The 14,608-nt window shown below is 48.1% G+C and overlaps 1 protein-coding gene across 1 annotated transcript; it reads right to left on the bottom strand.

Annotated features, from left to right (window-relative positions):
• Positions 1-256: 256 nt before the first annotated feature.
• On the bottom strand, positions 257-10,248 carry ADPRH (ADP-ribosylarginine hydrolase). The gene is made up of 4 exons (XM_035540351.2): positions 9,780-10,248; positions 8,583-8,929; positions 2,247-2,607; positions 257-1,535 (listed from the first exon to the last, which is right to left on the bottom strand). Exons 1-4 carry the CDS (start codon positions 9,833-9,835, stop codon positions 1,148-1,150), a joined length of 1,152 nt encoding a protein of 383 aa, XP_035396244.1. The 5' UTR covers positions 9,836-10,248; the 3' UTR covers positions 257-1,147.
• Positions 10,249-14,608: the final 4,360 nt, after the last annotated feature.

The following is a 14,608-nucleotide window of genomic DNA, read 5'->3' as shown; positions in this document are numbered from 1 at the left end:
TTTAGGCAGCCTGTCCTTCCACCCATGCTTCCTGATGCACCAGCTCTCCTCCCTCCCCAGCAGTACATCTCCACTCAAGTACGCTGGAGCTTGCAGCCACCTTGCACCCTCTGGCTCTTCAGACATACTGTCTCTTCCCATCCCTTCATTCATCCCATAGTAGCATATAGTATTTAACAGAGACATGCCAGGGCTATTTTCTGAACACTGGTTTTGAAATTGCTCTTAAAATAGTAAGCGCTTTGCAGTGAAGTAGTCTGGATTTGAAGAAGCATTTTTTAATGGAATAATCCATGGTAAATAGTAAGCAAATATTAATATCCTTGATGGAAGCAGAAGACTGTAGTTCACTACAGAATCTACTTAAGCTGATGTAAAATGCAACATCTTAATTCTCTCTTTACCCACCTTTACCTTCCACAAGGGTTTTGTCTGTAGGGTTGAACTCCCCAGTTAACTGAAATAGGGAATCGTGATATATTCTTACACGTATAGCAAAATCAGTGTGAAATTGTGCAAAATGCATTTGCAATGCAGAAGCCAGTAGGGTTTTTTTTATTATTTTTTTTCCAATATTCATAGAATCATAAAATATCCCGAGTTGGAAGGGACCCTCAAGGATCATTGAGTTCAACTCCTCACAGGTCTACCCAAAAATTCAGACCATATGACTAAGAGCACAGTCCAAACGCTGCTTAAACTCCAACAGGCTTGATGCAGTGACTACATCCCTGGGGAGCCTGTTCCAGCGCATGACCATCCTCTCAGTGAAGAACTTCTACCTGATAGCCAGCCTTAACCTCCCTTGTCGCAGCTTGACTCCATTCCCTCGGGTCCTATTGCTGGTGACTAAGGAGAATAGATCGGCGCCTGCCCCTCCACTCCCCCTCGTGAGGAAGCTGTAGGCCACAATGAAGTAGTTGTCTCAGGCTGTATATGTTCTAATCACTGTGCAAAGGAGAGCTTTTAATGCTACAGATGCTCCCTCCCCCAATGCTCCCAAACCCCACTGTGGCCTCCCTGCCACACCAGCACATGCAAGCAGAAAACACGAGCCTCCCACAGGTTTACATTCAAGTACGTTAAGTAAAAGGCAGCAGGTGGCGTAAGCATGCTTCCCGGGGGGGGTGGGTCCTGCCACCCCCACCTAGGTGAGGCGGTACAAGTCCTTGCCCACCTTCTCCAGGCGTTCCCTGTACTCCAGGGGGGCATAAAGGGAGGCAGCGACCCCCCGAAAGCCGTGCATGGCCCCCCACCAGCAGGCCGCAATGGCGGCAGTGGAGTCGCTGTCTCCCGCGTGGAAGAAGGCCCGGTGAGCCAGCTCTGTCCAGGAGTCCCCCGCGCCCAGCAGCGCGTCGTAGGCGATCATGGGGGCGTCATGCCCGCTGCTGCCCCCCCAGCCGTCGTAGCTGAGGGAGGTGTAGAAGGAGTCTCTCTCTTCCACGCTGTACTTGGAGGGGAAGGTGGGCAGCGAGACCCCGTCCAAGATGCCTCTCTCCGCCAGGTATTTTTTCCATTGCTCTTCAAAGTAATACCTGCAGAACAGGGCACGGGACAGAGGGGGTGTGAGAGAAGTCCTGCAGGAGCATACACCCAGCTACCAGAAAATGCGCCGCCGAGAGCTCGGAGCAGCAGCTCAGCAAAATGGTAGGCGTCCCCCGTTTGTCAAACAAGGGACAGGATTTACAGTAAGAGGCACAAGGACATGTTTCAGTGAGTTAGATTTCCCCTTCCTCCAGCCACATGGGAGAAGGCAGCCCACCACCTGCCGCTGTTGCGCTGCAAAGGATTCGAAGGCTCAGACCGAGAACTGAGTCATCCTCACAAACTCAGCGTACCTCTACCCGTGTCTGTGCACAGAGCCACGCTGAATACACATCCAGATTTGGTTACGACTTTCAGACTGAGCTCAGCCCTAGACCTGGTGCTCTTCCCCAGCTCTGGTTCCCATCTTTCATCAGGTCATGGTTGAGATGACAAGTCTAGCTGCCTCATATTGGATCCAAAAAATGTCAAAGCTACATGGCACTAAAACAACCTGCCAATTTTTTGTGATGTTAGGTGTATTTTTCTCCTGGGGGACATCAGAAACTTTCTGAACCGACTGGATCCCGTGGCAGACATGAGCTGCTCTCGGAGTTAACCATAATGTGATTACTCAAGCTTAGGTATAAACAGCGCTCACCCTCCCGTACGTGAGGTTTATTTTAATTTTAACAAAGCCTGGCACCAGCAGTGCGGCTCACCATTGCCCCATGTTCTCCTCCACGAAGAAGCCGGTGTCCCGCACGTAGGCCTTGGCACGCGGCAGCACCTCCAGCAGCCCCTTCCCCCAGGCCGGGGGGGGCACGCCGTTCACCGCGAAAGCTGTGAAGAGGGCCGAGGCCAGGGACCCCAGGTAGCCGGTGGGATGGTGGTGGGTCATCCGGCCGCTCTCGATGCTGACTTGCACCAGGGTGTCCAGCTCGTCGGTGCGGCGGAAGCGCAGGCCGATGCACATGGAGCGCATGGCAGCCCCGCAGCCTCCGCCTTTGGGGCTGAAGGGGATCCTCCAGCCGTCCGGCTTCCCCGGTTCCAGCTTCAGAGCATTTTTCTGACACATGGCACCTGGGCAGGGAGGAAGAACTAAGCGTCACGCGGAGATAGCGTCCTGTAGCATGGGAACCGAGGGAAGACAGGCAGGGTAGGAGGGCATTGCCCTGTGGAAGCGATTCAGGCTTCCCTATAAATACAGAAGTTGTCTGCTCAGGTATGGCTCTTGCCTTAAATTGGCACTGCACCCTGCATATTCCCAAGCAGACCAGATAATTCCAGTTTGTGAAAATAATTATAAAGCCCAGGGGGGGTAAAAAACACTCCACTGCTGATTTTTTATTTATGCAATTTATATTGTCACTATTTACATTTCATGTTGCTTGCTTAATAGCATCTATAAAACATTTATACTATCTAAACAAGGTATATTATGCACAACTTTATCTAGATATCTAGATGTCCATAAATAGAAGGGAGATTTGGAGGGCCAGCAGATCACGTTGATCCAGACCCAAAGCAAGACTAAGTACCTCTGCTGTTTTCCTGGCAGACATTTAAACTTCTCTGCCTCAATGCTAGGAAATATTCCCTGCAATAAACCCAGATCTCCCTTGCTGCAGTTTAAGTTTGTCAGAAAGTAAGGAACGCTGTACTTTCCTCACTGCAACAGGGTTTTGCATGAGTAGCTTTGCTGTATTTCTCCTAAATAAGCTGAAGAATAACTGTATTATCTCAATTGAAAGGTTTGCCCAGCCCACTAGCTGCTCTCCAAACATAGCCACTAGCAGGTTATCTATGGAAAGACTACAAAAAATGTGGCAACTACAGTGTTTTCCCGAGAACACCCACATGGCTTTCAGCAGACAGAGGAGTTGTCCTGAGTCTCAAGTTGGGTCCAAAGGGTAACGTTCAGTAACACCCAGTGGACCTAGCTACCCTGAGCTGCCCTCGTTATCTTGAATCCACGCATGATTTCAGCCTCCTCTAACATCCTATGGTAATCTGAGCCACGATTTTGTTATGCAAAGTGTTTCCTTTTATTTTAAACTGCCATTTGACAATTTCCTTAAATTCCCCTCTGTTTTTTTAATTGCAAGAAATAATAACTATCCATTCACCACGCTATTCAAGTCTGTATACACTTCGGCTCTCCTCTTCAGTCTTCTGCTCTAAGTGGACACCCCAATCCAACTTTTTCCCTCTTCAGGTGGGAAGCCACACATTAACTCCTCACTGCCCACCTCCATCCCTCTCCTAGTTCTGCTATTTATTTTTCAAAGTGACTCTGCTTCTTCCAGTGCTGCTGATTTGATAATACTCATGTTAGTGCAGCCCTTTCATAGGTTAAAGTCACTTGCACAAATACATCCAAATTTCAGAGCCCGGCAACCTTCCCTGGCAAAGACCAAGAAAAATTTTTAAGTGCTAAGCCTGAATGCTTGTGTGCAAGGAAGAGGAAATAGGTTTCAAGTATTACATTATCGTTGATTCTCTTCTGCCTTGCTTGGCAGTAGGATATGGTGTACGTCAGTCTATTTTACCAGCACATGACATTTACAGCACCCTTGTAACCAAAATACCTCCAAACCCAAGCACGGTTTTAAGATTGGCTCCTGGCCACATGCTAGCAGTCCTAGCACTGGTTGGCTGCTGTCAGTAATAATGTCACATGGATCCTTTTACAGTTCTGGTCTACGCTTCTTTAGCATCCTTCTCTTCTGACAGTGTTGGTACATTATATGCATATTAAATCAGCACAGGGTACAGCCCTCTGTGCTCTGGTGGACCAGCTCACTGTGTCTCAAACTGAAAAAGCAGCTCTGTCCTGTTGCTCTCACACTATTTGGGCAGCCAGCCTGTCATCGGAAATAAATTTTGAGAATGGGAACAGCATATGCAAGGCTTCCCCACAGGAAAAAGAAGGGTTGCCGACCACTGCAGCCCACACTGGCAGGCTACTTTCATTCTCATGAATTCCCCACAGCGTGACCCTGGCACAAAGCAGAGCTGCCGTCTCACCAGCCTCAGCCCTGCCTGGTGTGCCTGCGTGCTGGCCTCTGCTAAGATGCTGGCATCACACTGGTAGATGAGGCTTTCTGGTTTTGCTGTCCCACACAGCCCCTGGATCAGTCCAGATGTTCTTTACACATCCTTCCTCCAGGTGATTTAGAGTGAGAACTGCAGGGCCGTGTCTCTCCGCTGGAAGCAGCAGCAGGCACAGTGTTTGATAGGGGTGGCACCGTGCTCCGCCAGCACTGATCATCACCAACCTCTAACAGAACTGCCAAGCAGGTTATTTCTGTGGTGTCTCAAAGTGGGCATGCACTCAAGCCTCTAAATATGCTTTCTGTGTAGTTTATTAATTCAGTGCTGGCTGCTATGTATCAAAATCATTAAGAGTGCTATCAGTATAATTTCTAACTTTGTTATGATTAACACAAAATTGAAGCAGTTTACAAATCTAAATATACTAAGCATTGCGCTTATGACCTATGTAGGACCTAAAAAGATCCCATCAAACAAAACCAAGTTTTTAAAAAGCTGAGCCAATTATTGTATTTGTATGTCCTTGCTAAGACAGACTTTCTGGCAGAAAGACAAGGGGAAAGGGAAAGAGCAAAAGGACTAGGATAGCTCAAAATCAAAATATGCACAACAAATGGAAAATAAACTCTGTAATCTTCTTGGAACTGCAAGAAGGGCATTTCGTCAGGACGTGTTTTGACAAGTTGGGACCAGGCAACTCAGTGCTTGATAAGCAGCGGGATTGTTCGTTAACTATTATCAAAGAAAAATGAGGAAGATGACAAGGCTTAAACTGTAAAGAAAGACTCATTATTTTGCAATAGCAAGCAGACACTTGATTGCAGCTTTAAGCCTGTACATATTACTTTAGGAGATTACTACTCACAACATGCAAATGAAAAAAAATTGTAAATCATACCAGTATACAACAGGTAGGACTCTGGTGATTTATGAAGTGATGTATTACAAGTATGATCCTCATGCTTTTAAACAATTAAAATATTAAAACATTCAAAATCTGATTAAGGAAGACTAAGTTGAAAACATGCTGTTAGGCCTTTTTTTAAACTGGACTAAAAAAAAAAAAAAACAGCAAAAAAAAATCCTGTGGGAGTTTCTGAATCCAGAAATTCCGTCTTGGACACTTACCAAATCCTGGTCAGGAACTCCATGCAAACTAAACTAAATGTAATACTGTTTTAAGGAAAAAAGAAATGCAAGCAAAAAGCACTGTGAAAAAAGCCAATCTGGAAAAGTTTCATGTACAACTGGATGCTATTTCTGGAATAGGCTTCTATGCCATTTATTTTGACTTTTCATGAGTACAGACGTGCTGGTAACAGTAACAGCACAGTAACAGCTAGTTAGGGTCTGTCAGTGCGCATAATAAAGGTGAGTTCAAACAATCGCATATTCACAAATAATTCCATAGGTAGAGGACTTAGACCAAAAGGAACAGAGCAACAGGCAACAGCTTTGAAGCAGAAGGTTTCCTGGAGAGCTTTGCAGGCAAGTGTAACATCACAGAAAAGAAATATGGCCATTCTTGTGTCACTTAATTCATTGGATTCGCTATCTGCAACGAATAATAAATTTGGGCCTGTGGCACATCACAAAGAGCAATAATAGAGGTAGGGATTAACTTGCCATTGAATTAAGACAGTGAGATATACTGCCCTTCTCTCTTGGGGCTGCTTATTTGAGGGACCCTACTGTGGCCTTCTGGTGACTAATAAAGGTGTGGGAATCCCTTTGTTACTGTGGGTTTTGGTTTTCAGGTCTGGCTTTCCTTGTGTGGGTGAACAATGTGACTTTCCCCCACTATTCTAGGGGAATCTCCTCTCTATTGGGTGAAAGTTGCAGCAGCAACTTTCCATTCTCAGCCTTAAAGGCTGCAATTCCCCAGTGAGTATTTAATCTGTTCAGAAGAGCATCATCTCAGGTTATGTTTTCAGTTATCATCTATTTACTCTGAACTGCCTTAAGAAGTTACTGACACGCAACTTCTATCATTACTATTTACAAATACAACCTGGAGACCCTGGAATGCAGACAGCTTCTAAGGATATGGATTAGGTGTTCCCTTTAGTAGTAAGGCAGTGAACATTAGACAGCTAAGTGTCAAATTTAAGCTCTCAGAGGCTAAGACCTGTTCAACTCATTTCCTGTGGTTGCAGCAGGAGAACTCCTGAATGCTGTTGCAAGAGCATTTTCAGAAGACTTCCATTTTTTCCACACTACTTTCCCTCCATCACAGAATTTTATGAGGCAAGCATTTGTGGAACCAGTGCTCACTGAAGAATTTGCATCTCTTTGTTCAGCCAGATAACCTGACCTTTCCTTGTCACTCCAATTAGTCACCATAGCAAATTTACTTTGAGATCCCTTACTTCCAAATGGGAACTGCTTGTGAGCATGCTGCAGCCCAGTTACTCACATATGGACTGCAGCAGGTGTGCTATTATACTTAGCTATTAATTACTAACATTCCAATTTTAGGCTCTTCTCCTTTTCGTCTCAGATTGTAGTCACCAAGCTTAGATAGCAGAGACAAAAATAGCTTCCAGGTGCTGTCTCACTGACAGCTGTGGTTGGTCCACCTTGGCAGACCCCATCAGCTAGGGGACCTATAAGTTGCTCCTTTGCCAAAACAGCAATAATTCTGTCAAAATTTTAACCTGCTGGCTGCTGCTATCCTAGCAAGCATCATTACCTCTTCTTAAATATTTTATTAATTAATCTACTCTGACAACTGAAATTATCTGTCTTACTGAATGTTGATATTTCAGCCCTTGACATGAGGGTAAGCAGTGGCTGTGGAAAGGTACACAGAATTCCTGCTCAAGTTTCTTACCTATTTTACCTTTTAATTGCACACCTCTGTCACACTATGTTTAGTGACCCTAAGAGAACAATGCAGGATTTGGTCTTTCCCAGGAAAACGTCTTTTAATGTCAAGCCAGAACATTCGTGATATATTTTGGCCAATCCAGATAGGCATGAGTCCAGCCAAACTTTTTTCATTTTTTAAACTTTGCATAGCATTGCAGCATTTGAGTGTTTCCTAGACACTTATCCTGCCTGCACTAGCCAAATTAGAGGCCCAGCCTCTGAAGCTCCTATTTAAGTTTATTTCAAGCATCCACAGGAGGCTGGGCCATCTGCAGAGAGAGAGATGGGGGCCTCAGGGAAGTGCTGGGTAAGCAGGCCTGGGTGAACCAGGATCTGCAGGAATACATTGCATGCAGCTTGGATATCGCAGCCTGTGAATGTATCCTTCCCAAACGCTGCCATGCACTGCCAGTCCCTGCAGCTTGTGCCCCAAACTTGGCAGCATTGTGGTCATGCTGAAAAAAGAGAGAGGCTGGACCTACAAGGTTCAGAGATCTTAATTGTGGCCTGACTGTCCAGTTGCAGAAAGTAGCCACTCAGAGCTAGCCAAAGGTAGAATTTGGGTTTAATGAACTTAATTACTCCAAGCAGGGATTTCCCTGCCTTTAAATATTTTTATGTGTAATTTATTGCATTTGTCAAAGGAAGTTCTCTATTAATGCTCTGTTTAGAGGTGTTATCTTAACACAGCATTTCAAGATGCACATTATACATGGCTGAATTTGTATTTTTCCTCCAAGAGTGTAGGAAAAGGCACTTCCCCAGTGCAAAACCCAGCATTCCTCCCCTGAGTTCAAGGCCAGGCCTCAAACACACCTGTAAGAATGTCTTATAAATGTGGGCAAAACAGTATTTTTTCTCATCTAGTTCTGAGACGGCCCAAACACTTCAGCCTGCCTTTTTCTATTCTCTTCAATTCATCTGGAAACAGGTACTAAGTGTAGAAAACTTTTGGCTTTACATGAAATATAATTAATGCTATAAACAGCCGAAAGCAGAGCCTTAAGGTGAGAAGCTGGGCAGAAGCAGGGCCAGCCTTGGCTCCAAGCTGCATGAAAGCGAGAGTCAGTAGCCACAAGGAGAGAGGGGCAGAGGACAGCTCTGCCAAGGCAACATAACGGAGAGGTTACCTGGAGCTCTGCCTTTCATGTCATTCATGCACTCCTTGTAGTTCTTTGCAATCAGGGAATAGAGATGCTCTAAACGTGGATTTTTCCCAGCAGCTACCAGCGCTTCGGCTGTGGCCAGGTGCATCACCGTGTCATCGCTGACTTTCCAGCCTTTGATGCTGACGTTGCTGAGTCCCCCCATCTCCGCCAGCTCCTTGTGGATTGTGGGGCCGTGCTGCAGGAACTCCCATTTCCCATTGTAATAGCCCAGCGTATCTCCAAGTGCACTCAGCACCATAGATGCCACGTAGTTTTCCATCTCCTTAGGACACAATTTTTGCCCCAGGATTGCTTCAATGCAGAAAGTACTATGAAGAAAAGGAAAAAAAAAAAAAGAGGAGGATAGTAAAGAAAATCTTTCTCAGTTTAGTACAAGCCTTTACTGCTAACCTCCAGTAGCCTTGATATGTGACCTAGCACCTGCATCTCCCTCAGAGAGTATGTTCCTTCAAAGCACACGCATCCCCCTGGCCCTTCGGTAGGTAGTAGGTGTGCTGCATCACCCGGGCAGCCCAGCCCTGAGGCAGGGAGAGCAGGGCACATCCTGTCAGGGCAGCAGCCAGCCAGGACAGTGCTGTGTGTTCAGAGACCAAAATGCAACGGCAGTACTGCAGAAATGTGTAGGGAAGTAAAGGCAACCCACATTTTCACCAGACATAGCCCACGGGAGTAAGGAGATTGGATCAAGCTCCCAGTGACTTTCATACCACGAGGATAACTTGAGAGTGAAGCCCGCTTTTACACACTCAGTGCCAGTCCATTCACTCTTAAGCAGCGTAAGGCAGAGCCTGGTAAAAGTGGCAGAGAGGGGCTCTGACCAACAGCTGGCCCATCTCCAGAGGCTGGCTACAGAAACGCGTGCTCTTACAACCAAAACCAGGTACTCCAGCGGGTATTTTAAGCAACACTTCCCCCCATCAGCCAAAGCACTTCAGGATCTGCTGCTTTTTGCTTCCGTGCCTTGATACGCGCTAAGGAGCCTGTAAGTCTCCCTTCGTCACATGACCCAGGAAAAATGCAGAAAGAAAACCAGAGGCGCAGCGAAGAAATTAAGTTACTAAAAAACTGCTTTGAGGTTAAGCATGTGATTTGCCTGGCCGGGGGGGAGAGGAGGCTGCTTCCCGCTGCACAGCGCCGTTGCAGCCCCTCACAACTTACACGGCCAGGATGCCGAAGGCAGGGTGCCGGCTCCTCACACCCCCTCGCCCAACCATCCAGCAGGACACCGCACCGAGCCAAGGACACCGGGCCCTGGCGAGGTCCTGCCACCAGCGCCTCTCCCAAGGCTACCCTGCTGAGGCCTCCAGGATGGCGGCGGTGGCGGCGCAGTACGTCCTCTTTGCGTCACCACCGCCGCGACAGGCCCGGCCTGAGAAGGGAAGAGGGGGAGGAAGGCGGAAGGCTTGCTCTGTCAGCACAGCCCTGAGATCCCCCTCCAGACACAGAGCAGCTGCAGCACGGCCACCGAGCAAACCCTGCAGCTGCTCTCAGGCATGAGACACCACGGTGGCCATGGCCCCTGCCACCGCTTGGGGTGGGGGGAAGGCCAAGGCCACCCACCAGCAGGGTGGCAGCAGAGGGGAGCACCAGCCCTCACCGACCCCACTGCCCCGGCACTGCCGGGCTTCGCTCCCAGGGTGTCCCCTGCCTTGTGGTTTTGCTGCTCAGCCCCCTGGCATGCTCCTCTGCCAGCCCCCGCTTCCCCTCCCACGCCTCCCTCCTTTCATTTTCAGGGTTCTGCTCTGTCTTCGTGCCCTTAGGAGCCATACAGTCAATTTGGAAATGAAGTCACCATGTGGAAATGATTATTTTCTTTAAAAAAAAAGAAAATGTAAAAATGACAGATGTTTTTGGCATCCCCCCCTTACTTTCCTTTTGAAGCTATGCACTATTTTCCTGAGCACACACGTACCCCTTTTAGCCGGACCGCCAGCCTCCTCCTGCGTGCCAGCACAAGTTATCCTCTGGGCCCTCCTAGCCTCCAGCATTTACCTGGAGCTCTGTATGATTCAGCACAAACCCCTCGCAGACCCAGGCCTCCTCTGGGCTGATTCCTGCTTTGTCTTGTGTTGGTGGTCCTGCTTCTTTGCATCTCAAAGTGCTTGATGACACCATTGCCTCCTACAAGTTTTAAACTTTTTTTTTTTTTTTATGCTGGTTGTGGCTATGTAGCTCAGGGCGTCTACTGAATGGGCAAAGAAGGAAAAGAAAAAGGAAGCAGGAGCAAGAAATAAGAAAAAGCATGGCTTGGACCACCATCTGCAGAGGCTGAACCTTCTCACCAACTCTCGGTCCCTTGACAGGCGCACGCCACATCTCCAGAGCCCTGATTCATGCAAGGAGGTACCAACAGCTCTTACATATGAAAAAAAAAATCAAAATAAAAAATCCCCCCATGCCTATGAGAGAAAGCAGTGGTAGTTTTAGAGCTGCAGCCCTGGGGGATTTCAGGGCAATCAAGACTGCAGTGCTGGGCCAGAGCAGAGTCCCTGGGGAATTTGGGGGCAAGTAAGAGAGCCGGCTGGAGCTGGGCCCTGGGGGATTTCAGGTAGCTGAGAACGCTGAGCTGTGCTGGAGCATCCACCCCAGGGGCCTCGGCTGTTCGGTATTCAGTGTCCATTCAGACATTTACTGCTTCTCTGCCACCCTGCTGTAGACGTGGAGTTTGAGAAGCATCTGCTACACAAAATAGTAACAGAAAAGAAAGTGGGAAAAGAAGTTTCTGGTGTATCAGCAGAGCCAGCGGTGCCTGCTGACCTTTTCTGCTTGGGTCTGTTTTATACAGAACGGCTCAGAATTTACTCAGGTTGCTCCTATGCTTAAAAGGAAAACAGGGTTTTTGTCTCCTAAGGTTTGGGCCTGCGAGAGGGAAAACCCCGCCTGCTTTTGGCTGGTTCTCTGTGAGGAAGAGCTTCTGCTGCAGCAGTAAGGGCAGAAGAAAAGAAAGTCGCAGGGTTCCCCAAATGGCCATGAAAATGAGAGAACTCCTCTGCATTAGCACAAAATGCCTGTGGCACTGAAATCTTTGGATCGTGCCACTGTTTTCTGGTTCCGGATCTCTTCCAGCTTCCTAAAAAAATGAAACCAAAACATGCCTTGGAGCTAAGCAACGTCTTAGATGTGTCACCAAAAAACAGCGAGACCTACTCACTGACAGGCAGCAGCCAACCAGCCAACAGCCGGAGCCATCGTCAGAAGCCCGCAAGCGTGGGGTGAGGAGAGGGGCAATTTTCAGGCTTGAATGAATGTGTTAATCCCAAAGGGATCCTGTGGGATGCATGAAGAGAGCGCTGTCCATCAGGCACACCACCAGCCTGGGGTCGGTGCAGGGCAGCATTGCCCTGACTCATCCAACAGCATGGGAAGGTGGGGACCCATTTGGCAAGGGTGACCTTCTGTTTATAAGCCATGCAAAAAGTTAAAGACTCATGATATTGCACCTTTCTGGGGTTTTTGTCTTTTTTTTTTTTTATATGAAAATTTAGGTTGCGGTGGACCTATGGCCAGGATATGCCTTCTGGAAAGTACCACCTTGGAGCAGCTCACTGACATGCCCCTGCCATGTGTTGGACACTGTGGTTAGTACTTGCTTAGACTCAGAATTTTCCTTCATGTTCATCTGGAAAAAAAGGGTAATTCTCTCTGACTAAAAAAAAACGTGCCTTTCTAGATGAGCCCAGGGTTAAGAGCCTGATTCTGGGGGGCTGTGAAAGGTAGACTGCAGTGTTGGGACCATGTGTGGGTTTAGACCTGTGGGACATTTCCAGAGAACTACTTGAGGCCTTCAGGCCAAGATCTAGAATAATGTGTAAATTAAAAACACATGATAGCAGCTCAAACTTGTGCTCTCTTTAACCTGGCAGTGCCTCTATTCTAAACCCTACAGCTGTCCTTGAAATGGGGCTGCAAGGAGACATCTGGGATTTTCATTCTTCACCTCTAGTGTGAACCTTTCCCTTGCCCCTTATATTAAAAGGTGACTTTCCAAAGAGTCTTTTGGGCCCTCACACATGTTCATTTTGGACCAGGGCCAATCTCTAGCAGTCTCTCCTTCTTTTAATAGCTCTTTTTTCTCTGTAATGACAGCTGGCATTTTTTTTCTGAGTGGGGAAATACTTCTGGGCTTACCCTAGCTCTCAGTCCCCAGGTGTGCGTCTTTCTTTGTCACTGGCCAGTAAATAACAACACACTGTAACACGCGGTGACTGACATTCAAAATGGGAGCTGCCAGGGCCACGTGAGGGCTGCTGGGGACCTGGAGAGCTCACTGCAGCCCTCCACGGGCTGAGTGGAGGTGAGGTGGCAGTGCGTGACCCTGTGCATGATGCTCGCCGTCGTGGGGCAGCTGGGGCTGCTGCACTCAGTCTGGCTCGGTGGCTGCAGCCAGCATCAGCAGGTGCTTCTGGCCCTGCGCTTCCTTCACCTGAGGCATGGCAAGGAGCTTTCTGCCGCGGCTTTTCCATCTGGTGGGGCAAAGACTCTTGCTTGCTGCCTGCCTTCCCGTGGTCCTGACAGCGGGGGGCTCCCACCTTGCTTGGTGCTGTCCAGGGAAACACGACTGAGTAAGCAGGCAAGTGCCTTGACTCCAAACACAGCCTGTGTCTGAGGGGAAGCCAGCGCAGAGGTGTTTTTGCCTGGAAATGGGATCCTGCGTGGGTGTTTTTGGGGAGTGACAAGAGAAGTCTTGAAGGACTTGGCTGAAGCGGCTTTTAGAGAGCGCAGCAGAGGAAGTCCCTCCGTGTGACCGACTTGGCTTCAGGGAATACTGCTCTTCAGCCTCTCATTCAGGAAATCAAACTTCATTGCAGAAGTATCTGCCTCTTTCTTTCCAGGCTCATTCTACAAACTGTCTGAGAGAGCTTCTGGCCAGGGCAAAGAGGAAACTGAAAAAGTAGTGTGGTCTGTGCATTGTGTTACCTGCACCTCTCTTCAGGGTGCTTCCAAAAATGCTCTTAACATGCATTTAAAAAATTAGGGGAAAAAAAATCTGTTTCAAGTAACTGCAGTTCTTCAGGGTAGAAGATAAATGGGAAAAAAAAAAAACAAACAAACAATTTCTTCACCAGGGAGAGAGGTGTTGTGATGGCCATCAGGGATATCCAGCAATGTCAATCCCAGGGAACGTCTCCTGGATGAGCTGAGGGCTGCAATCACCTCTCCCTCATCCACATCTGGTAAAAGGAACTGCAAATTCATCTTTATCACCCCTCCACTAGGTTTATAGCTGTTTTATTTGGTAAATTGGAGCGTAAGGGGACAGGGAGCACCCCAGCAGACTGCAGGTCCTGCTTATGAGCCCAGGGAAGTCAGTGAAGCAATCCTGGTCAGCTGCTGCGGATGTGGGATTTGGCTCAAGCGGCGGATATGAGGCTGCGGGGCTGGCAGGCTAGTTGCTCCTTGATGTAAATAAAGTGACATTTTCATTTTCAGTCGTGTGCCAGTGCTGGCACTGTGCTCCCCACCTGCAGTACGAAGGCATTTGTGGGCTGCTTTCTTTCCATGAACTGCTGGCAGTTGCACCTGTCCTTTCGGAGCATGTAGGGGCTGGGGGACATGTTGGAGGGGTGTCGTGCCTGCGAGCACAGGGGCCCACCAAGCCTGCCTTATGGCCAACTCAATCCACAGCCACCGGCAGGATAATTTGAAGGCTTTTGGTGAGGGTCATCCGCCTGCAGCATAAAGCCCACTTGGGTCTCCATCCTACCAAACAGAGTCAGCTAACTTGAGGGGGGTAGAGATGGGGACGCTGGCTGAGGTCCGGGGGAGCAGATGTGTGGGAATGGTGTTGAGAAATTCCCGTTAGCTTATCAGGGAGCACTTACAGCACCAGGATCTGCCTGGCTGAAGGATGACTTTCCTCAGCTTGAATGACTTAAACTGAGACTGGGAAAAATCCTAGATATGATAGGTTAGGAAAAGCCCTGTGGTGTCTTTGAATTATTTGATTGGGTGGTTATTTTCCACCACTGGGATTTCTCTTATGCTGG

This window comes from Cygnus atratus, chromosome 1 (assembly GCF_013377495.2).
Source record: "Cygnus atratus isolate AKBS03 ecotype Queensland, Australia chromosome 1, CAtr_DNAZoo_HiC_assembly, whole genome shotgun sequence".
Taxonomy (NCBI): Eukaryota; Metazoa; Chordata; class Aves; order Anseriformes; family Anatidae; genus Cygnus; species Cygnus atratus.
This window is presented reverse-complemented; position numbering and strand designations above follow the sequence as displayed.